The 23,197-nt window shown below is 41.9% G+C and overlaps 1 protein-coding gene across 1 annotated transcript; it reads right to left on the reverse strand.

Annotated features, from left to right (window-relative positions):
- Nucleotides 1-276: 276 nt before the first annotated feature.
- LOC125970424 (copine-8) lies at nucleotides 277-23,178 on the reverse strand. Its single transcript, XM_049722715.2, has 20 exons — nucleotides 21,626-23,178; nucleotides 17,141-17,181; nucleotides 15,693-15,739; nucleotides 14,720-14,823; nucleotides 13,451-13,490; nucleotides 12,136-12,212; nucleotides 11,840-11,903; nucleotides 11,068-11,171; nucleotides 10,274-10,378; nucleotides 9,293-9,334; nucleotides 8,929-9,004; nucleotides 8,109-8,165; nucleotides 7,989-8,050; nucleotides 7,838-7,884; nucleotides 6,936-7,117; nucleotides 6,136-6,263; nucleotides 5,702-5,804; nucleotides 5,186-5,243; nucleotides 4,486-4,559; nucleotides 277-4,383 (listed from the first exon to the last, which is right to left on the reverse strand). Exons 1-20 carry the CDS (start codon nucleotides 21,700-21,702, stop codon nucleotides 4,171-4,173), a joined length of 1,701 nt encoding a protein of 566 aa, XP_049578672.1. The 5' UTR covers nucleotides 21,703-23,178; the 3' UTR covers nucleotides 277-4,170.
- Nucleotides 23,179-23,197: the final 19 nt, after the last annotated feature.

The following is a 23,197-nucleotide window of genomic DNA, read 5'->3' on the forward strand; positions in this document are numbered from 1 at the left end:
GTTTTTGGTTTTGATTACAACCCGTGTACATCTACAGTTTTGAGCAGTATTCCGGAAGAGTTGGAAAAAATCAAAAAATAAGATTTGGTGGAGCTTGTGAGGGTCCAGGAAGTCTCCTGTTTCAAGTCACTTTGGAATGGAAAGTTCAGTGCAGGGTTAAAAATAACTTTGAAGTGGGAGACAAAACTTTAAAAATTTTAAAAATTATTTTGTACTGTTTAAGTCATTTTGGAGTCAAATGTCATACAAATAATTTCTAGAAAATTTTTGTTTGACTTTTCTAATGTTATCACCCTGTTCTTCTCACATAGGGATGCACCAAAATTGTATTTTGGGGCTTGAAGGGTTTGGTTTAAATGTCCAGAGGTTATCCGTTCGTTTCTAACAGAACTGTATTGCTTGTATGAGTCTGACAGAGGAGTGACTTTGGATAAAAAATAAATAAATAAATTAAATATTTATCTTTACGATTAGTTGCACAATTCCAAGATTGACCTTGTAAGATTTTTAAGGCAAAACAGTACAAACAAATTTCAAATAGACTCTTATTTTGAAAATCCACTTGCTAAAAAAAGAACATGCAAACCTAACGCATGCTCGGATAAGAGAAGATATTCATCAGCATTCCGTGGAATAACCATGTTCATATCATCAGAGACAAAATAAATAAAAAAAACAAGAAGGTCACATGGCCTAGCTGGCTGCAATGTGAATGAATCGTGGACGGAGGCGGCGGCGACCGTCCATCAATGCTCTCCATTGTTACTCCCACACGGCCTCATAGGAACAGTGATTTCACACTTTGCGACCAAAAAAAAAAATCCAAAGCCCACCCTCAAACTCCCCCGTCGTCATGTGAACACGATTCATTTGCTCTTCCTGAGGGCACATGCCAAACTTGTCCAATAAAAATAGATCCTTAAGTGCTTCCAATAAATACGCTTAACCCAAACACGCTAGAATTTCTTCTCGTTTCCTGGAAATCCATCTTGAAAAATGACTCATCCTTCCTGCATTCAAGTCACTCTTTAGACTCCTGTACATACTTTGAAATCTCTTTAGGCATTGACATTTTCAAATGATCACCACGTCTACAACATTCCGAGGAAACCATAATGTACCAGCACTGGCGAGCTATTTTTAGAAAAGACCCGTGGGCAACTCGTATGCTCCTTGGTGGCTACCTGATGCACGTGGACACCTTGTTGGTGATCCCTGAGCTAAACCTGCACAAAAAGCAATCCAAATGATTGTTCAAAACAGCAAAAGGAAGGCCAAACCCGTTAGCCGAGTGCGAAACTGTGGTTCGAAACTAACGCAGCAGAAAAACAAGCCATTATCCCTTCTCTGCTTAAGTCTTCTTGAATACTAAAACCAAAAAAAGATCAGGAGTGCCAGTACACTGAACTCTTATTCGTGCTTGTTAGCATCGGCTAATCAGCTAATTAGCCTGCTGAGAAGCGCAACGGGTCATCATGACTGATTCATCGGCGAGTGTCGCATCGTTAGCTGACATCTTTGTCTTGCTTTTTCCCGATCCCTGCCTTAAAAAATGTCAAACGTCTTTTTTATTTTTTTTAAATGAGGTCGCTGATGGCGAAATTAATAGCTAGCGACATGAAAGCACTGTTCCTCTGAGAGCACAATCAAAAGTCGGCCTGGTTACACAAGCGTCATGCATGTTTCATACGTGCGGCGGATGCACATCTGCGAGACGAAGGGAGCGTGGGCGACGTCGGGGTTGTCGCCATGAATAAATGAAATGAAAGGCCCTTATGCCTCGTGGTACGCGCCGTACGAACTGCACATAATATACTATACTCAAGATATACTGTATGTACTATACACCCACTGGACACAGCATTAGGAACACAATTCAATGAAATCCAATGCAAAAAAAAAACACTCAAAATGTTTGGGTTGGATTCCACAGTAGCACTAAATTTAAATAAATTAATTAATAGATACATTTTGGTGACAAAGGGTAATCTATGGATTTGTTTTTTTTTTTTTTGGTCTTTTATTTGTATCATGTATTACAAATATTTGGATTTGGGCGTTTGCTATGGTCCCAAAATGTTTGTTGACTCAAATGGGATCCCAGGTGAGCACCTGGCAGTTCCATGTAGTTTATTTTTGGTTACCTAATGTCGCAAGTTTTAAAAAGGCTGGAGCTAAAAAAAAAAATTATACTGAATGTTCAATGTATTTATAATTCACCAATTTACATAACGGGCTACGGTTTCATTATTACTTTGTGAAAAAAATAAAATAAATAAAAGCAACATTTACATAAATAGTTTGAGAAACCAACCACAATAATTGAAATATTTAAAACAATAGCATTATCTTACTATTTATTTTTGCTTTGGATATTATTAAACGATGTACCTAATTTAGTGTCCAGAGCATTGACTTTACATATTTCCCGTTTGCTTATCTGCTTTCGGCAATTGATGCTACATTTGTCTCTCAGGAGTGAAGGGGGAAAAAAAAAAAACATTAACAAAAGAAAACATGAAAATAATCATCATAAAGAGTACAAAAATTCTGTCAGACCACCTTTCCATTGCCTACAATACACTAAACAGTTACACTCAATAAAGTATTTATTTTAATAGCAATGCTACGGAGTGTCAGTGTTCACAATATACAGTTATAAAAAAATACAGGCCTGTCGTTCATCATTTAAATATGAATAACTCAACACAGAAACACGGATAAGGCCTGTTAGTCATAATTTAAATATGATTACAGGCCTCGGTACAAAATATGATACATGTAGAAGCAGCATCACATATAAGATAAATATCATGAGCCCATACACCAAAGAAGGCAGATATTTGTACAGTGTATAAATATATACTGTATTTATATGTATAAGAAAACATTTTACAAGCGTGTGTTGGATGTGTATTTTGAGGCCTGACTTTAGAAAATGTTGTAAACCTTCAGGACAGGGCTAAGAATTGTTTTCATACGGTGAAAAGGAAATGAGCGGTTGCAAAAAAAAATTAATAAATTAAAAAAATACAAAATGAGGGTCGTGGCTCAAAGTGTCAGTGCAGTTTGGCAAGGGACTCTCTCCTGAATTTTAATGGAGTGCAGCACAAATAATCCCCCCACCCCCACCCCTTTTAAGTTTGGAAGTGGCCCTGAAACGTTGGCAGCCAGAAAGACAAATGAATAAATCAGTGAAATAATTCATTCATTACGATTCCTAATAAGACATTGGCAGGGAAATGTGTCACAACTTTGTGACGTGTTTATATTCGTCATGGTAAAATCCAACTAAGAATAGAGATGTCATCGAGAGTAATCGTGGGCATCATCGATTACGACAGGTATCGTCACTATTGGATCTCGACAATCGATACGATGGGGAATGCGAGTTACTCACAGATTGAATAGCTGTAATCTTTTTATCACCACCTGATACTTCGCTCCTATAAATTTGTCAAAAAAAGGGAGAATATTTAAATGCTACAAAAACATTTACTACTGGCTTCATTCCCTCATTATTTTTGATGTTGTGTTCTTTAAAAAAAAAAAAAATGCAACGGGGAAGAAATATTAATAATTCAAAGACTAGAATAACAACAATAAGAAAATAAAAAAATAGACAAGCTAGCATGCTTTGGCAACACACTCAGAGGTAGGATGACAAAAGATACAAAAATAAATGAATAACAGACTAGTCCTGTTTTGAAGTGAAGATTATGGAATACTGCCTAGCTACGGTTCCAAAAAGCCGTGTGGAAGAACGCCGCCAAAAGGTAAGGCTGGTTCAAGTCGGTGGGGCGGGACGAAGCCCTGAGTGCAGGACGACAGTGCATGCTTCTCTTTAACTAGCACATGCTCCATTTAATAACATCGTAAATATGAAAAAAAGTCACACGCTCCCATTCCTCACCTCCATTGGTCGTTTCATCCTTACCCAGGCCTCAACTTGTAAACATTTATTTACGGAGACACACACAAGTGGCATCTGTTACCGTCATGCGGCTTAGGCCACACCCCCCTGACACAGCTAGCGTTCCCACTGTCACTTTTCGCAGCGTCCACGTGCACGGCGTTCCGACAACAACGATCGGTAACCACCTCAAAAGCTTCCAGTGAAGATTTGGAAGAAGAAGAAGGAGGAGGAGGAGAAGACGAGGCCCCCGAAGCTTAGATCCGGCTTACCCGTCTGGCGAGGAGAGGGTGAAGAGCCGGTGGGGGGCACGGCGTGTAAGGGGGCGGCAGAGGGCCGGGTTTGATCCCCCGCGTCCTCATGTAAGACAGGAACTGGTCGGGGATTTCCGCCAGCACTTCCTTGGCCAAGCGGGCCATGCTGAGGATGTGATTGCCCCTGCGGTCGATGTAATCCCGGAACGGAACAAACTTAAAAACACAGGGGGGGGTGAAAAAAAAAATGAATAAACTGATAGCGTGTTAACATTTAATCAAGTGCCGTTCGAAATACTATTTGGAAATACGTCATACCTGAACAATGTCCCGCTCCGCAAAGCGTCCTTGGGAGGAGATCCTCTCTTCGTCCCCATCGAGTTCAATCATTTCTGGAAGGGAGGGGTGAGGAGGGGGATTACATCACACCCAAATATCCTTATAGCCTCTTTCCCAAGCTGCTTCACCACTTTATAAACTCGGGTAGTTATCTTCCTCGCTCATGTGAATCATTAGCATGTCCACAATTTATTCATCGTCATTAAAAAATACGATCCAATTAAAGGGCAATATCTTGCCGAATGCGATTTAGAACTTTCTGTTATGTCTGACGAATGGTTAGCATGTTAATATTTTATCCGTTGTCATTAGGGAACCGCTGAAAGGGGAAAAAAAAAAAATATTTCCTAAAATATTTTATGTTTACACTTGATCCAATTGCATTAAAAAAATAGCTAATTAACTCTTTGCATTCAATTCCATATGATGACTTCTGCCCAATTCTATAAATAAAAATTTTGCCGCGACGTTACATGGGAAATAAGCACTCGTCTTCTGCCGCGACAAGGGGGAATTTTCCCCTCCGTGGCGGCGTGCCGGGGAAGAGCAACAATTATCGAGAGGAGGGCACGGAGTGAAGCCTTGTGCCATGTGGGAGTGGAGATAGCGAGTGCGGAATGGAGGATTAACGTCAAACACACACACGAGCACGCACACGTGCAATATGCACGCCGCTTACCGTCAAATTCTGCTGGTCCGACCCCGACAATTATAATTGACATGGGCAGAGAGGCAGCCTACGAGGGTGAGAGGAGAAAGAAGGGATCAGAGACAAGAAGGGGGATTTGGCACTGTTTGCTATCTTTGGGGCTGCAGGCTGTCAGTGAAAAAGTGCCGCTAATTACTGGCTGAGCCCATGAGAAAAAAGGAAGCACCATTGGGGGAGGGGGAGGGAGGGGGGGGGGGTAAAATCAATCCGCCTTTTTCTTGTCTGCTCACTTTTCTTATTTTAATGTTGGGTGTTAAACAGAGATCGGAAACTTCCGGCGAGGTAGCGCTTGGCGATATAAAAGTCAATCTCTGCCCCCCCTCATAAAAAAAAAACGAATTTTTAAATTCACAAAAACATTCAAGGGTGATATTAAAATTAATTTAGCTTCACACAAGGTAGCATTTCTATCCCAGTCACACACACAGACAAATTTGGGGTAATACATCTTTACGCAGATGATAATACCAAAATAAAAGAGCTTACGTTGACAATGGACTCTTTGGTCTGAGCCATGTCTGTGATGACGCCGTCTGAGATGATGAGGAGGATGAAGTACTGAGAGCCGTCCGTCACCGCCGACGCGTACCTGCAATATCGGGAAAAAATGAAAATTCAGCCACTGAGAGCAGTTTCGGTTAGCATCTTGAAATTTGGTAGGTACGGCTATCAGGAGTCGACCCACAAAATAAGTCTCAAAATGACCATCTTGGTTTGAAGTGGTTCAGTTCACGCAGAAATGAGGTCGAAATTCAACCTCTGAATCCAGTTTTATTTCACAACATAAAATTTGGTCAGCATGTGTTGACCCACAAAAAATTGTTTTGCTTTCAAGCAGCCATATTAGCGTTACTCGTGTGGGTGGAGCATGTCGGTGAACTTTGATAATCGTCCATAAAACATGCAACGCTTATTAGTACCTGGCCACGTGGTTGATGACCGGGGAGAAGTGGGTGGGCCCGTAGAGACGCACTGACTTGAGACTCTGGTAATAAGCCTCCATTACGCCCTCGATGCCGCTACAGTACGGATTTTGCGGGTTGCCGTTCTGCACACAGAATTGATGACGATGAAAGCAGCAAACTCTTAAAGGAGCCACGTTGCATAATTTAAGAGCTCCGTACACGGGAGAATTTCTATGCTCTGTTGAAATGATGTCACCATGTTAGCCCTTATGCATGTGCGCCTGTTAGCGCTAATGACTGGAGAAACATCTGGAGGCAAGAGCTGAAGAGAAGATGCAGTCTAGATATCTGGCGCCGCATTACAGATTTAGGTCTAGATTGATGACATCATCATTTGACTGCTTATATTTTAAATGTGCGCTTTTATAGCACGGTTAGCTGCATTTTACTCTCATTCCTTTGCTAAATGCTTCAGTCACATCTTTATAAATGCTAAAAATTGTGATGAGGTCGATTTGGGTTTAATTCAGTATTCAATTCAGTTTGACAAGAAATTTGGTTGACAAGTCGATCATGAGTGGACCCACAAAAAAGTCTCAAGATTTTTAAGAAGCCATTTTTGGTTCAGAAATGCTTTGTGGAAAATTCAGCCATTCAATTCAATGTCATGAGTAGACCACCAAAAAGACCATTTCGGCCATTTTGGTTTGAAGTGTCACCTTTGGGTTCAATAATACACCCCAGTAGTTTTAGTTAATAACATAAAATTTGTTAAGCATAACTATCATGAGCAATGCCAGCTCTGCGGTCCTCACCAGGGCAAACTCATGCGAGACGCGTCCGTCGGGGGGCAGCTTGGCTCCGAAGCCGAGGGCCGGGAACATCTTGTCGCTGTCGTAGTCCTGAATGATTTCGCCGACCGCCCGAAGCGCCATGGCGTAGTCGTTGAGCTGGTACGGGCTCATGTAGTGCAACGAGGTGGGTTGCGACGGGTTGCCTGCGTCACATACATACAAATCAGAAGTAAGTTTTAAATTACTGTGGCAAAAGAGTTAATAAAATATTTATTTTCCATTCATTTCTCATGGAGAAAAAAAAAATACTTTCACAATATTATATTATTATGCCCTATGGTGATATCAAAGAAAAATTGCTGCATTTTTTAAACATTTGAAGAAATGGCAGCCCCAAAAGTATTGCATAAATAATCACCCCCCCGCCTCACGCTCGAGCGCCTCTGAGTAGTTTTGTAATAAAAACTCACTGTGGCCTCCAGCCAAACTGCCAGGAATAAAACAATTATGCAGCTAATATCGGCTTTTCCACTTACAATCACTTCAACCAGTGACGAGATGGCGGGGAGACGAACCAGCGCGCGGCCCCCCAAAGTTAATTACTTTTAATAACTCTGCCGCTCTTACGCATGTTTGCCTCCAGGCACCTCATAAAGCCTTACGAGAGAAACATTATCGGTGCTTCGGAGTGGAAAGTTTGGGAGAACGGGCGCCTTTTTAGCTTTTTTATTCTTTTGTGTGTTTTTTGCCAGTGTTAAATATTGGATATTAAAAAAAAAGCAATATTAAATCCGATAGGCACGAGTGACATTCCATCAAAACGTCGCTTTATTTTTGACTTTCAAACAAAAGGCGGCGACATCAATCTCAGATAAGGGAAGCCCAGCGTGCTTCCAACACTTGAAGCGATAACACGCACTCACCGTTCGATGCTGTGAAATCGATCGCCACCGTAAAATTAATCTGCGTCCTACAAAGACAAAAAAGAAGTCAGCGCTATCAATCTGGGAACGACGGCCAAGCGCACTTAATAAGCATGTTACAGCTCGCCTGTCCGTCTTTATTTTGGCTTACCCGCCTCGGATGTAGTCCAAGAAGGACAGCTCGGTGTCCACCAGGCACGACAACAAGGTGACCTGCAACGTTTGCCGCTTGCCGTAAATCCATCTTAATCACATCCGCGCTAGAACTCACCGTTCCTGAGTTTTGATACTTTTTCTTCTTCTTTCCTTTCTTCTTTGGATTTAGCACCTGTGTAGGGAAAACAGCAGAGCAGCTTACATTGATTATCTCCCGTTGCCATGGTGACGCTCAATAACTTCAAACCGTCAACGCGCTTGAGAAACCAACTTTGTTTTAATCCGTCATGCTGACTGCTGACTTCAATGTCAAACATCAATGGAATGCTTTTACCGTGTTTTTTTTTCGTGTACTGTAAAACGTGCGGCGCCTAACAAGCCACCGTAGCATGTGTAGGCAAAATGGAGATGACGTGTTTGATGGCATGTAAAAGCGGCGCGGCGCTTTCTTCTTTATCTTCTTCTCGTCAGCATTTTGTCTCACGCTCGACCTTCGCTGACGGTTTGATCGGAGAGGCGAGGTCAATGAACTCCCAATAGCGAGTAATGACGCTAGCCGTACGTATAGTTGCACTTATAGGTATTTGCCGGTCAAGTATTTATGTGTGGGCATGTCTTTCTATCTTGTGTGTGTGTGTGTGTGTGTGTGTGTGTGTGTGTGTGTGTGTGTGTGTGTGTGTGTGTGTGTGTGTGTGTGTGTGTGTGTGTGTGTGTGTGTGTGTGTGTGTGTGTGTTCTTGTTTATCTACCTTTGTGTGCATATGACACATAGAATGTGTCTTTTCATGTGTGTGTGCACGTGTGTGTAAGTGTCCTTGTCTTTCTATCTTGTTAGCGTATGTGTATGAGTGTGTCCTTGTATATTATTATATACAATATATATATTATATATATATATAAATTATATATTTGCGTGCACGTGTGTAAGACTTTTACCTCGTAGATGTGAAACTGTGACTGGCTTCTTGACATTTCTCTGTAACTGGTGGTGAAGTCGCCGATAAAGTCGTGCCTGCGCGTGAGGAAGGACACACGTCAACATTATCGTGTTAAAAGCGTGCAGCTCATCACGTCCCCCCGCTAACGAGCCAATTGGCGGTTTGCTTAATTGAGAGACATGGCTGTTAATTGCTGCATTTGCAAATCTGTCATTGGGAAATTGCGTGAAAACTAATAAAACTTTAGCTACATTAGCGGCTAATCGGGCTAATAATGCTAGCAGGCTTTTGGGTTTATGTCGATAACCACTTTGCTTCTTTTTGTACTGCACAAAATGTGACGGTAAAGAAACGAAACTCACCCGCCGTCTCTGTCCCAGTCGTATACTTCCACCTTGATGCTCCTGGATGGAAAGACACAATCGGTAAATGTCAAACAATCAAAGCTTGCACAAAGTTCACACTCACAATAAGACTTAGACAATGTTTTGCCACCCTATAGAAAAGAACAAAATGAAATAAATAAAAAAAAAAAACAAGTCCATGACATTTATCAGTGCTTTGAAAACTAAGTCTAAAAACCAGTTATTTAAAATATTCTCCTGATTTTTTGTAGCTTTTCTCATTAATTGTAATAAGTGACTTTCCTGACAGGTAATACAAGAAGTGCCATCATCCTATGCTCTGATATTTAACCTTAAAATCATACATGAATAAAAAATGTGCTGCCGCAGGTTTAAGGTCAAATCATTACAAATGCAAATCCTTTTTTCTTTTCCTTTTTTCAAACATGCACGGGGGGTGGGGGGGGGGTCCTGGTAATCCAGCACAAAGTGCGATGTGAATGTGACACTATTCCAACCTGCTGTGCTTCCTCTTTTTAAATCTCACAGGCAAAGGCTATACGCTTTAATCGCTATCAAGCGCCGTATGTATGTAAATTAAAGATGTGATGGATTTCAACAGCTCTGTGGCCCCGAAAAATATTCATCGGAGTAAAGAAGCTAAAGTAACTTCTTTGTGACTCATTAACCTCCAAGTAGTGACCATTAATAAAAATTAGAGCGCATGTTAAAGCTTTCCACACGGAACATTATTCAAGGTTTATTTGCTGTAATGTCAAGCTAAAATGTGGCACAAGGGACTGTATGAAATAATATTCTTTATTAATTCTATTGAAATATGTGCAAAAAATGTCAAAAGGGAATTTTACATTCCAACAGCATTTATTTTTATTACATCATAATACAAAGTGTGTGTTGTTGTTTTTTTGCATAATTTATAATTATCCTATTAAAAACACGTTTCTACATGATTCATGTTTTTTCATATCAATGATGTACCTGTCGTAGTCGCCGTTGCAGAGCGCCCTGACGGGAATCTTGAAGGCCTGCCACACGGGATCCAGAGTGTTCTTCACCACTTCAGTCTTGTGGCAAATGGTGAACCTGCCAGAGACGCACACACACACTCACACACGTGTCGGCATGTACACAAACACGCGTTAAGGTCTATGTGTGCCTTCGCATAGCATTTAGGCTGCCTCAGTGGACATCAAAACCGGAAGAAAAGCAAAATTTGTTAAGTGGCAGGCCTGCTTTCCCTGCAGGGCCAACTGCACTTCCCTTTTTAAGTTTACAATGGCCGCAGCTTGACCCGAGAACCAAACAGGTCCTTTGCCATTATTCCCTCCTGGCAAATTTTTGGCGCCGCAATATTGCACTGTATTTATGAATTTATGCTTATATAATTTTATAGACATATATTGCATACCAGATTCACTATTTAATAATCCTTTTCGTTACCCTTTTTTTTAAAAAAAATCTTATTTCATATCTGTATAATTATTCTAATTATTTTCATGTAGTTTATTGATTATTTATTTATATTATAATTTTTTTTTTTTAATGATTTTATTATTATTTTTCCCCTGCCTTCTGAATGCACATAGCAGATGAATATAATACATCCAGTATAGAAGATTATATAAGAACAACACATTTAGTGCTTATAGAGTGTACACGGCGGCTTTCTGGAGCGTGAACAATCAGCGTCTATATGTGTGTGTTAGTGCGTGTGTGTGTTTGTGTTAGTTAGATGAACAACGGCGCAGGCGAGCAGCAGCTTGTCAACTCACGATCCGTCTTCATTACTGCGGTAGAAGACGAGGAAAGGGTCCGACTTGCCAAAGAAATCCTTCTTGTCCAATTTGTTGCCGCAGAACTGCAGCATGACCGACTCCTGCCGGCATCACACGCACAAACACACAAACACACACTGTGATGGCTGCCATGGTGACAGAGTATGATGGGATGCTGCGAGGAGACTTTCCATTTGAGTTAGTTCCATTGTTAACTAATGCCTCGGCGTCATTCATTCTTCCTATGGCGGCTCGGCCGAGAGTTGCGAAACGTTTTACACGGCCACTTAACATACCTATCTCATGATATTTTAAACTCATAAATATTATGTCTGTAAGTATAATTGGTATTTAACGATAATAACAAAACTGCACTCGAGAGGTCAAAATTCATATAGACTCTTGTTACCATGGCAACTAGCAACCAAGTGGAATTACCGCCGTGGCCCTCGATACATCATTGCCGAACGAATCTAAAACAACAAACCGTCTAAGTGAAGATGAATAATGTAAATATAGAAAGAAATATGCTGACATCATCGTTTCATCTCCTTGTGCTGTATGTGGCGCTAACAGCAGCGAGGGGCTATTTTTAGCAAGTCCGCTTTTGGACACTCCACATCTAATTTTAGCACCGTTGGGAGCGTCTACGGACAAACAAACACTATCTCTGTGCTGCATTTAGGACATGAAGGACGTTTGTGTGTCGGAGCTACAAACACTCTCTCCGTGGTGCATTCAGGACACGTAGGACATTTGTGCGGCTTACCCGGCAGTTGCTCAGCTCCTCGGCTCTCACGATCAACGTTCCACATTTCTTACCAGGAATACCCCTGCAACACAAAATAGTAGCTTAGGGCACTTACGTCCTCCATTTTTCTTTTTACGTTCATGCAACGTAGCAAGAAAAGTTGAAAAATAGGAAATTCACGCACTAATTTTTGAAATATTTACAGTGGATGTTATCTTTGTGTACTACCAGATGTTAGCTGGCTGGCTAGTTGACGATAGCATGCTAGGTGCTAATGCTGGCTAATTGACTTGAATTGTTTTTGTCCAACTCACATCAACGCTTTCTCAAGCCGGCTTCCCAGCGAGCCCACGATCTCGCCCAGCGTGCAAAAGGCCTGCCCTAGGAAGTCCTGGAAAAGAGAGAAAACAAAATGAGTTCAGTCTAAGACTATCATGTTTTTTCCGGTTTTTTTTTTTAAACATTGTTTGGCAACTTCTGATTTCTGTGCATTGGAATTTAGCTGTGTGCTCAAATGCATTTTTATTTCTACGAGTGCTTAAATTTCCCAGTTGTCTGAACGCAGCACGTGTAGTGTCCTTGTTCATGTCTCGGAGGCCTCCACAAGAGATTGGCTTTAGGAGCAGCAACAACAACAAGAAGTCTGTGCAATGATATATGCACACACACACACGCACACACACATACACTCATGTTCACGTCCCGCAGGCACAAATTTGCTCCAAAGATGCTGGCCAGAAGAGAGCCAAAACACAGCAAGGTCCTCCTCCTCTTGACAACTAAGAAACATGACAAAAAAGCTGCGACCTTTCCAAGGGGAACTCGCTGGAAATCATATTCAACTGGCTGAAAATAAAAACAAGGTATCCATTATGTACCTTGTGTAGTTTCTTATTGTGGGCTCAAAAAAAAAAAAAAAATTGAAATTTAATGATAAAAAAATTATTTTTCCCCTTATTATTATTATTATTATTGTCAATTTAATTTGATAAATTGTGTGCTTTTCACAAATAGTAATAATTCAAATAAAAAGCACGAATATCTAAATATAATTAAATAAAAAAAAAGTGAACCTACCTCTTTTCATCAAACAGCACCGACAAATAATCATGTGCATTTTAGCATTCATTAGCATAAATAAACAAGATTGTAGTATTTGAAATGTCAGGACAAAAGCGACCATAAAAGCTCTTAATTCCACATAAGTGCGTGCTTTGTCAGCACACCCTGCGGTCGTATCCGCGCAAGGCACATATACAAAAATATGTTCTGGAACAACTGAGCTATTGTGACCGTGATGAAAAACAAGATTTTTTTTTTTTTTTTTTTAAATGATGATAGTGGTATTTATAGGACGTGGATAAGGGCCCGGTTGTTGACAATGTGGCCGATCTGCAATCCCACACATCCACACTGCTGACAGGATGCATCCAAGCATCCTCGGCCTTCATGCTGCGCTCAGATGGAGCCGGCGGGGGGTTATTGGAGTAAAATATAGGGAAGGGGACTGAGGGGTTCGCCCTTTCAGCCACGAACATGATGGAGGTGAAGGAAAGGGACATTTGGATAGGAATGAATAACGACTAAACATTTTGGAATTCAAATTTTTGCATAAAAACCAACACTCACATGTTTGGAGAGATTGTCACTCTTGCAGTCCAAGTCGTACCTGGGCAAAGAAGAGTTAAAGTTTACGCACCATTCGAATTTCGTTTTGCTGGCAGGCTCCGCCCACACACAAAGACCAATTGACCGATTGAATAATCCATAATCCAATTTTGGTAGCGAATGGACAAAATGTCAACTGGAAATGGCTCAAATGAGCTTCAATCAGCCTTCTGTTTCTTTTTTTGGAGGGGGGGGGGTCTACTCATGATAGACACGCCCACCAAATTTCACGTTCGATTTTTTTGATCATTTTTGTGTGAGTGCAACACAATGAAAATAAACATAACTTGACAGGGGTATTAATGTGGAGATGTGTGTGTGTGTGTGTGTGAGTCTGTGTGTGTGTGTGTGTGCACGTGTGTGTGTGCTGGCGGCACAAGGCACAGGTGCGCTTCATGCGTTACGTTTGCCTCTGTCACTTTGGACGCCTCATGAATCATTCATGTGATCCCATTTCATAATGAGACACACTGACAAGTGTGTGTGTGTGTGTGTGTGTGTGTCCATGTGTGAGACAGCAAGAGAAAGTGATGGGAAGGGAGGCATTAAAAACAACATGATGGATGCATGTTGATTCGACCACACATACACACACATACACAAACACACACATACACACAGATATCCCGCGGCGTCTCGTGAGCACAAATTTGTGGATGACATCACTCGGCACTGCGCCGGATAGGATTCCACTTCCTGTGCTGTCTGTTTTTTTTTTATTGGGCTTACACCGAGGCCTTTTGTTTCATATTCTTGATATATAGCACAATAATCAAATGACTGGTGGTAAAAAAAATAATAATTTTGTATTTTAAAAAAAGTTGACAGCATTTGTTTTGAATTTTGTACTCCTCCATTGCCCTCGGGCATATTTTTGGTTCATTTAGTTTAGTTGTGATCAAACTAACGACAATAACGACTCGAGCTGTCCCATCTCCCTTTCCTCATGATGGACACCTTAGCATGGCCATCACCGTCCCCACAAAATGCCTTGGAGTCAAATTGACTTATTTTTCCTCTCCGAGTGCAACCGAGCAGAATGCTGCTCAGGAAAAAAAAAAAAAAAAGTGACAAGAAAATGTGTCTTTTATTTAAAAGGCGGAATAACGTACATCTCCCTCCCGCACACTGCATGAATATTTCACGGTTAGCTTTGCTCCAATGCATGGAGAGCGGGGTGCGTGCACACACGCATACACACACACACACATGAATCAATGGTTAACTCACAGATCAAAACGTAGATTCTGCCTCTCCTCAAAGAAATAATCCAAGATAAACTTGCGCACAAAGTCAGGGTTGAGTGTGTTGTCGATCACTTCTGTTCTGCCAAACTGTTAAAAAAAAATAAAAAAATAAAGTCATATCAAATCCAAGTGCAGACACGGTATTTATCATATACGCTATAAAGTAGGACACTTTAAATTGGATGCCAAAATGATAATGGTGACAGAGTGTTTCAATTGAGAGTAGTCTGCGTGTCTGAAATAATTGAAATAATCATTGAAATAATAATCTTTAATTTATAGCAAAAATAAATAATCAAACTTAAATTAAATTTTAAAATTTTAACCCTCGTGTGCACACCAGAAACCCCTGGGGAAAAAAAAAATAATTATATATATAGTATATAAATATATATATAATCTATATAATTATTATATATATATCATATATAATACAATAAAAAAAAAACCATCAATTAATATTGGTCACAAAAGTGGTGGTCTGGAGGGATTTAAATAAAAAATAAAATAAATAAATACATAAATAACTAAATAAATTCAGTTGCTAGCGAGTGGCAGTACAAGGCAAAATGGCCGCCTCCCAAGCTATATTTGAACTATGACCTGTAGCATTGTTATAAAGACGAGTTTGAGGGTTTGAATGAAAGTCATTTTTGTGTGTGTGCGCTCTGTCGTCACATCTTTCACGACACCATTCGCCGCCGACTGAAACGTCAACGCATCCCACTGGGACGCAATTACACTAATACGGACTTTACCCATTAGACAGCATCAAAGCGTCACGTTAACCTGCTCGCTTTTATTCCAGATCCTTCCCGTATGTGCTGCATAAAACATTTGTTGACGACAAAACATTTCATCCTCTTGTGGTACAAAAACTGTGAAAACAATCCTCAGTCAGCCGCCACCATTTTATAGCCCAAAAAAAAAAAAGAAAAATGTCATTTGTGACTCACCTCTCTCCATTCCCTGTTTGCTATCCCCTGCGTGTACAACACACAAACTGTGGAAAGAAGAGGAGACGGTTTTGAAACCGAATTTTAACAGTGACAACTTCATGCTGACGAGCTGAGAGAGTGTTTCCCCCCTCGGACGGCGGCATGGCGGGAAAACTCCCTAATTAAATGTCACTAGAAGTTTGCCTTGCAGCGTGACGATATGTCAGCGAGGGGGAGGATGGAGGGAGACGGAATAGGAGGCTTGTTGTTTGCGTAGGTGGGAGAAGAAAAACCAGGTTAGAGTGCGGCGGAATGTCCTTCTTATCGAGCGAGGACGCTCGATAATATCGATATGCCAGCGTCTCTCGTCCCTTGGGGGGGAGTCTGGGATTTTATTTTTCCTCCTCTCCCGTGAATATGGTGGAGCGAAGCAATCATCCGGCACTAAAGTGACATTTCATTAGCATGTGTGCCACCGCTACCGCTACGTTAGCGTAGATGTCTCAACAAGTGTGACGAAATGATGTCACGCTGAAAGGTTTCGAGAACAGCTATTAAGCGTTTTATTTTTACGATTATACATTCAAGTCAAATATCGATGTGAATTTAAGTCGCAGTTGTTGGAAGGTGTAGCGTAAAATCCATGCTAATTCGCTAGCATGAATTCAAATCGCAGTTGTTGGAAGGTGTAGCGTAAAATCCATGCTAATTCGCTAGCATGTATGATGAATTAGCATTAATCGTAACATTTTATCAGTCTACTGGAATTCTAATTCTCATTATAGACGCCGAAGCACACATTGTGGCGAACACACACAACATTGTGGAGTCACACCGTCGCATCAGATTGGATGGAACAAATAAATCACATTGTGTTGACTGGAATGTTAATTGATTTTTATAGACGTGGCGCTGATTGATTCTTGGATGGGAACACCTGAGCACTCCCGGGTAGCTCTTTTCGGGGAAGCCAGAGATAAGGGAGGAGGAGGGATTAGCATCCTCGCCGGGGCCAACGTTTATACAAGAAGGCACTTGTGCTGCGTCCATGTCTCTGCTATGCTGACAGTCACTGGCCACAGTCACACAGCATTAGGGCGCCTCAACACACACACACAAACACACACGGCCACATTTTTAGGGCCTCAGGCACACGCTGGCGTACCATATTCATATTAGCTTATAAAGCCGGATAAAATTCCACTGTTTGTGCATGTTACCATAGACCTTTGTGTGTGGTCAGTAAGCGTTGGGAGGTTAGAAAAAATATTCAACAGGATAATTAAGGGGCTTCGTTGAATTTAATCGCAACATTAGATACAGTTTTGACACAACATATGTTCAGCCATACTGCCTTGGATCTTATGCTATGTGAAATATTTAAATATTCCGCTCGGCTAACTAGCGGTATCTCCACAATGTTGTGTTCATTAATGTTAATGCTTTGGTGTGTGTCTGCGTCTTACTGGGATCCGATTTGGAGAAGGTGTCTCGGTCCAGCAGGTTTCTAAAAAAGATGGAAAAGAAGAGACAAACATTAGCGCTAATTGAAAAGCATCTTAATTAAGCTTCCTCAGTAAACGGCAAACAACAAACAGACTCCTCTCTGATTGACGGAACTTGATTGGTTGCCACGGAGGCGGAGGCATTAAGGAGACTCCGGGAAGTAACATAAAGTGGAGCTTATTAAATATTTCAGGCGTGCAGCAGTCTGTTTTCTCTCTTTTTGCCTTCCCTCAGCGCCATCAAATTTACATGACGCCGCCATCTTGGCTCTGCGGAAACCGACGGGGAGGAGGAGAATGAAGATGTGGAGGACGCCGAACAGCTGCTCTCCGAACTGAGGAAATCAATTAAAGACGAGATCGGAGGGGGACCCGAAGTCTTGTGATATAAGTTACGTGCCAAATCGAAAGATACAACGCAATTAAAATAATCGGATACTGATATGTCGCGATGGAAACCAATTAGGTTCTGTTATAAGATAATTAAAAGCGACGGGGTTCTAATATAATGCAATTAAATGAATAGGGTGGTGCAAAAATGTCGAAATAATAGGGAAATAACACGACGAACAGAAGATGGCAGGAAGTAACCCAAGAATTGGCAGAGGAAGCAAAAAATGACAGGAAGTAGCTACCAATGGCGATCATGTTCCATTGACGGAGCATGTGTGTGTGTGTGTGTGCCAATGCCAGCCAGCGGTTGCTGCAGGGGTTGTGGAGGGGTGTTTGGTGGGGGCGTTTGGATGATGAAGCTATCATGCTAGCTGCGGGGCGAGCGCGGCGTCGCTCGTGTCCCGTCCTGTCCCGTCCCGCTTGACAGGCGGCGAGCGCCGCGCAGCCGCGCTGATGTCAAGTGATGTTTCTGGATCAGGCTTTCGGCTTCTGCTGATCCCAGCGTGGCCCAGATGGTACCAAACCCCCCCTCTTAAATAAATGATAATAAAACGACAGGATGGCGTCCAAGCGCTTCACGAGTGTGTGGGAGTGAGAAGTGGGAGACTTTACCTGCCAAAGTAGAGAAATGGCGGATAAAAAGCCAAGAAATACGGCAGCGGGCAACTACAATTTATAAGTGTGTGTCCACACGTGTGTTGTTTGTGCACATGTGTATGAATCCATGTGTATTCGTTTTGTCGAATGTGTGTGTGGCGATGTGTGCGAGAACATTTGTTGTGTCCACCTGATCTTGATCGAGATACAGATTTAAAAAAAAAAAAAAATGGAAATGGTTGAGTGGCTGTGCGTTCATCAAACATTTACAACAGCGTTCCCTCCTGACACCGGAGTTACATTTGAACTCCCACCAGCGACCCGTCACGTGCTCAAGCCAACATGACTGCCCGCTGCTTAAAAGCAAAGCCAGATGAGACCAGACTTCCATACTTGGGGGGGGAGTACTAATTGAAATAATCTGTTTTGAGATAAAGGTCACACATAGAAACGGTGATGCATTCAAAGACTCCGTTAGGGGGGATGCATCTTCTGTATACAACATGGACACACACAACATTGTGGAGCGACCAACTGTAAGTTGTGTACTTTTTGGGAAATATACCGTATTTTCCGCACTATAAGGCGCACTGGATTATAAGGCGCACCTTCAATGAATGGCCCATTTTAAAACTTTGTCCATATATAAGATATATACATTTGGCCCACGGGCCGGACTTTGGATATGCCTGCTGTAGTGGCTCAATTTTGGTCCATATATAAGGCGCACCTGATTATAAGGCGCACTGTCGGCTTTTGAGGAAATTGGAGGTTTTTAGGTGCGCCTTATAATGCGGAAAATACGGTACATTGAAGCCAGCAATGTGGAGCAACCCCATGGTACAATCTAGTGGATTGCCTACTGATGCAGTCTCCATATAATGAGGCAGACTGGGTGGAACTAATAAGTAGCATCGAAGAGAACAAAAACATGGAGGCAAACAATCATGTGGAACCACCACAAGTCACTAAACGACACTTCAACTCCACCTAAATGTGAAAAGATGTCAGCCAAAATGGACTTTAATTGTCAGGGTGTAAGATAAAAAGATTGAAATAGAAGAAGAAGACTTGGAGGCGGTCCAAAGATTGCCCAAGTTAATTTGGAGTTCCACGTTTTATGACGGCGAGCACGGCACCAAGTGCGGCGGGAAAGTGGGTCAGACTGGAATTCAACTAACTCATTTTGACTTGAATGACCACAAGGGTGCCATTTGGTCCAAAGGCTTTAAGACCTCATCACCCAGCTTGTTTCAGTCAGCGCTTTATCCATGTGCGTGCTTACTCTTTATGAACTGCAGATAAAATGGAATCATCGATTTTTCTACCTTTTGGAAGTGCTGCAGGAAGGCCGTTACTGTACGGCGTGTGAACGGGAATATTCAAAGTGTGAAGTTGAAAACTAATTTTGCAGGATCTCTGCGTGAAAGGCTTTCAGTCTTCAATTCAGTTTAGGCTATGAAAGAGATGATGGACAACACTTGTCCAATATATATTTTTGGTCCCGATACAGAAGTGCATATTGATTCCACGCCTTAAAGGTTCTTCTTCATTCCTGCTCTTGCACTGATGGTGTCTCTTTCTTCACCTAGGCGAGGAAAGCGAAACGTTGGAGCTGACACATCGACCCGTCTCCCAGCGGGTCAGCAGGGAGTCTTCAATGGCGCCACATCTCAACGCGTCAATGCCTTCTGTGGGCCCTAAATGTCAAGCGGCTCCAACTCGGCAATGCGCTCGGACCCTGAGACAGGCGGCGGCCGTGTGATCTTTGACGCTTTGACTTTTCCAACATCTGCGTGGTTGCTACATGCCGTCTGCTCGCAACACGCCATCGCTCAAATGTGTGTGTGTGTCAGTCCTTCTGCTCCGATGTAAATGTGAAGCCTATGGCAAGAGGATCATCTTCCAGATATTACGCACCGCAACAAAGTGAGAAAATCACACCGCCTATACCAGCACATACAGAAGGGTGGGAAGGATTTTAGGTGGGGCGGGGAACTGAGATGTCTTTTCTGTCAGCAGGGGGCGCCTAAGATTCTTTCCAGGGAGTAATCATTTCAAAGAGTAGTTTTTGAAGATAGACAATATGGCCGCCAAAAATGGCAGACTTCTTATGTCTATTTGAGATTAACCTCTTGAGACTTTTTGGTGGGTCTCGTCATGACAGATACGAATACCAAATTTCATCTTGCTCGATGTAACTGGCTGGAATTTTCTGATGGTTTTGAGGTATTACAAAATATCACAGATGATATCTTTTTGGGTATGACCTGTTGGGACATTTTTGTGGGTCAATTTATGATGGACATGCCTTCCAAATCTCACGTTGCCAAGTGAAATAAGCTTGGAGTGCTGAATTTTTACAAAACTTATTGGGTGCGATAAAATCAAAATGGCAGACATCTTGTGCCTTTTTAGTCATGGCTTCTTTCGAAGTTTTTTGTGGGTCAACTCATAATAGAAATTTCTCCCAAAATTCTTAATGCTAATATAAAAACTGAAGGTGACTCTTGTCTACTGATGTTAATCAAGGAAGCCATCAAAGCTGTCACAAATCGTTTGGTCACATGTCGCCGATAAATTTCAATCTTCTTGTCCAATTTATGAATCTTAATGAGATTTGCAAAAGGCTCGACCAGTCCAATTATTTCTACCATGCTTGATGCTAAACATAAATATAAATTTATCTGGAAAATGTTGAGATGCTGCTGTATCGGTGAGCAACAAAGCTCATTACTTCTTTTTTTTCCTCAGAATTTAATTTTTCATTTATTTTTTTAGCCCAGTGACCTAACTGGGGCACAGAGTCTGCCACAGATGGAATGCCACTATTATTAGCGGGAGCAGGGTAAATAAATACATATTCAGCATTATAAGGGGGACGCGTTGAAGTCGACTCGCACTATATATACACTCACTGGACACTTCTTTAGGAACACCATATAATTGGAAACAATGATGTTTGCACTGCATCTTTTATGAGCCTTCATTTGGTCAATTTTTGTAGCTTTGCAGAGTCATGAAGATATTGTAATGCTCTCACATGTAAGCAAGGGAAAAACAGCCACTTACATTTACACTCTTAAATGCAAAATGAGAACATTTGCAAAAACCTGCTATTGGCCACTACTCACACTCACACGCAGACTAACCAGTCAATCCTACTCAATTTTCCACACCCCTTTAAGGTACACTTAGATATAAATGTTATCTACAGTAACAACATAATAAACACAATATAGTGCTATTTTTCGTTTTTATTAAAAAACAATTGTGTGGGTTTTTGGGAGTAATGGCATTTCAATGGGTAAAATGAATTAAACTATTCAAGGCAGCGCCGTATGATAATATAATCAAAGCAGTCTCGGCACCAATGAGAAACATCTCCGCACGTGTCAGATCACACATGACATCTTTGCCAAAAGCATCACAACGCATAGAGTAAAAGATGCTTACCTGCACGACACGGTGAGTTCAACTTTGGTGGCTGGGATGGCCGCGGTGAAGGGGTCCGCGTCCCCGATGCACGCCATGCTCCAAGCTGCAGTAAAGCCTCAGTGACTGGCATGAGAGGGACAGAAAGGAGCTGGATGATGATGATGATGATGATGGCGGTGGTCGTGCCTTGAGGAAGAAGACAAAAGGGAGTTGCTGGTAGTAGAAGTGGTGGGACTGAGGAGGGAGAAGGAGGTGGCTCCTCCGTCCGCTGCTCCCACCCGAGCGTCGATGTGTGGATGCTTACGAGCGCGGGAAAATGATGGGAGTGTGTGACAACACTGAGGAGAGAGCGAGAGGGGAGAGGGAGGGAGAGCGAGAGAGAAAGAGGCGCGGGAAGGAAGGGAAGGGTTTCAATTGGCTGTGGAATCAAGCAGATGTGTGTAATAATTACCTTCATACCTGCATAAGGATGAGAGAAGGGGGAATAGCCGAGAGAAAGTGAAGGAGAGAGATAAAAAAGGAGAAAGCAGGAGGGAGAGAGATTGTGGGAGAAAGGAAAGGAGAGCTACAGGGATGGATGGAGAGAGAAGAGATAAGAGAGAATGAGTAGGGTGAGAGAGAGAGAGAGAGAGCGAGAGGTGAGATAAAAACATGAGAGGAAGTGACAGAAAGGGAGAGAGGGAGAAAGAAAGGGGGAGAGAGGAAAAGAGGGAGGTAGGGGGAGAAAGCTGGAGAGTGAGGGCTGAAGGAGACAGAAATTTCCCACATCTGTGGCTTAAATCATCAGTATGTATTTGACTGCTATGCAAGTGTAAAAAAAAAAGTTAATCACCAACTCCTGACTGATATGCAAAATTTGCAGGTGACATCACTTCCGGTGTATCTTTCAGGATAAAATGTCACTGTAAAAAAGCAAAGAAAAAGCAGCATCATAGATTGCATCCAAAAAAAAAAAAAAGTGATTTCAAAGTCGTGCAAAGGTGGTCCAGCCCAGCTGTGACTCAGCAGATGGTCCGCCATCGGGGACCACCTTGACCATCCCGAAGCAAAATGGCAGGCTGGCAGTGATGTGTGCTAACACCGGTTAGCGTCCATGCTAACCCCTCTCCAAAAAAGCATACGGTCAACATGAAGGTCACGTTTTAGAAAAGATAAATGTATGAATTTTCTAATTAAGATTCAGAAAGGAAAACTAATTAAGCAGCATAACATTGAAAAAACAACAAACCTTAGCTTAGAATACTAAAAGAAAAGAAAGTGAGGTCTTGAATGAGAATCCCCCGCGTTCAAAGGGTGTTCCTGATAAATTGCGCTGAGTCAGCATTTCCTCCCACATGTGCAATACTGCAAAAAGCTTCCGCGTGCTGCTGTTGCTGTTTTTAAATGAGGATGGATGAATGAACGCCCGCGCTTTAATAAGCTGCCACCCGGGACGCTTTGAGAAAACAACACGAGAAGTTGGACTGAAAGTTGGGCAATGATAGTCATCATGACTGAGGAGGGATTATGTATAAAAACATTTGAGCACAGAGTGGGATGTAAACATAGCAGAAAAACCTCTAATAAGATAACTTGCAGTAATTTGAGAAA

Source organism: Syngnathus scovelli, chromosome 6 (assembly GCF_024217435.2).
Source record: "Syngnathus scovelli strain Florida chromosome 6, RoL_Ssco_1.2, whole genome shotgun sequence".
Classification (NCBI taxonomy): domain Eukaryota; kingdom Metazoa; phylum Chordata; class Actinopteri; order Syngnathiformes; family Syngnathidae; genus Syngnathus; species Syngnathus scovelli.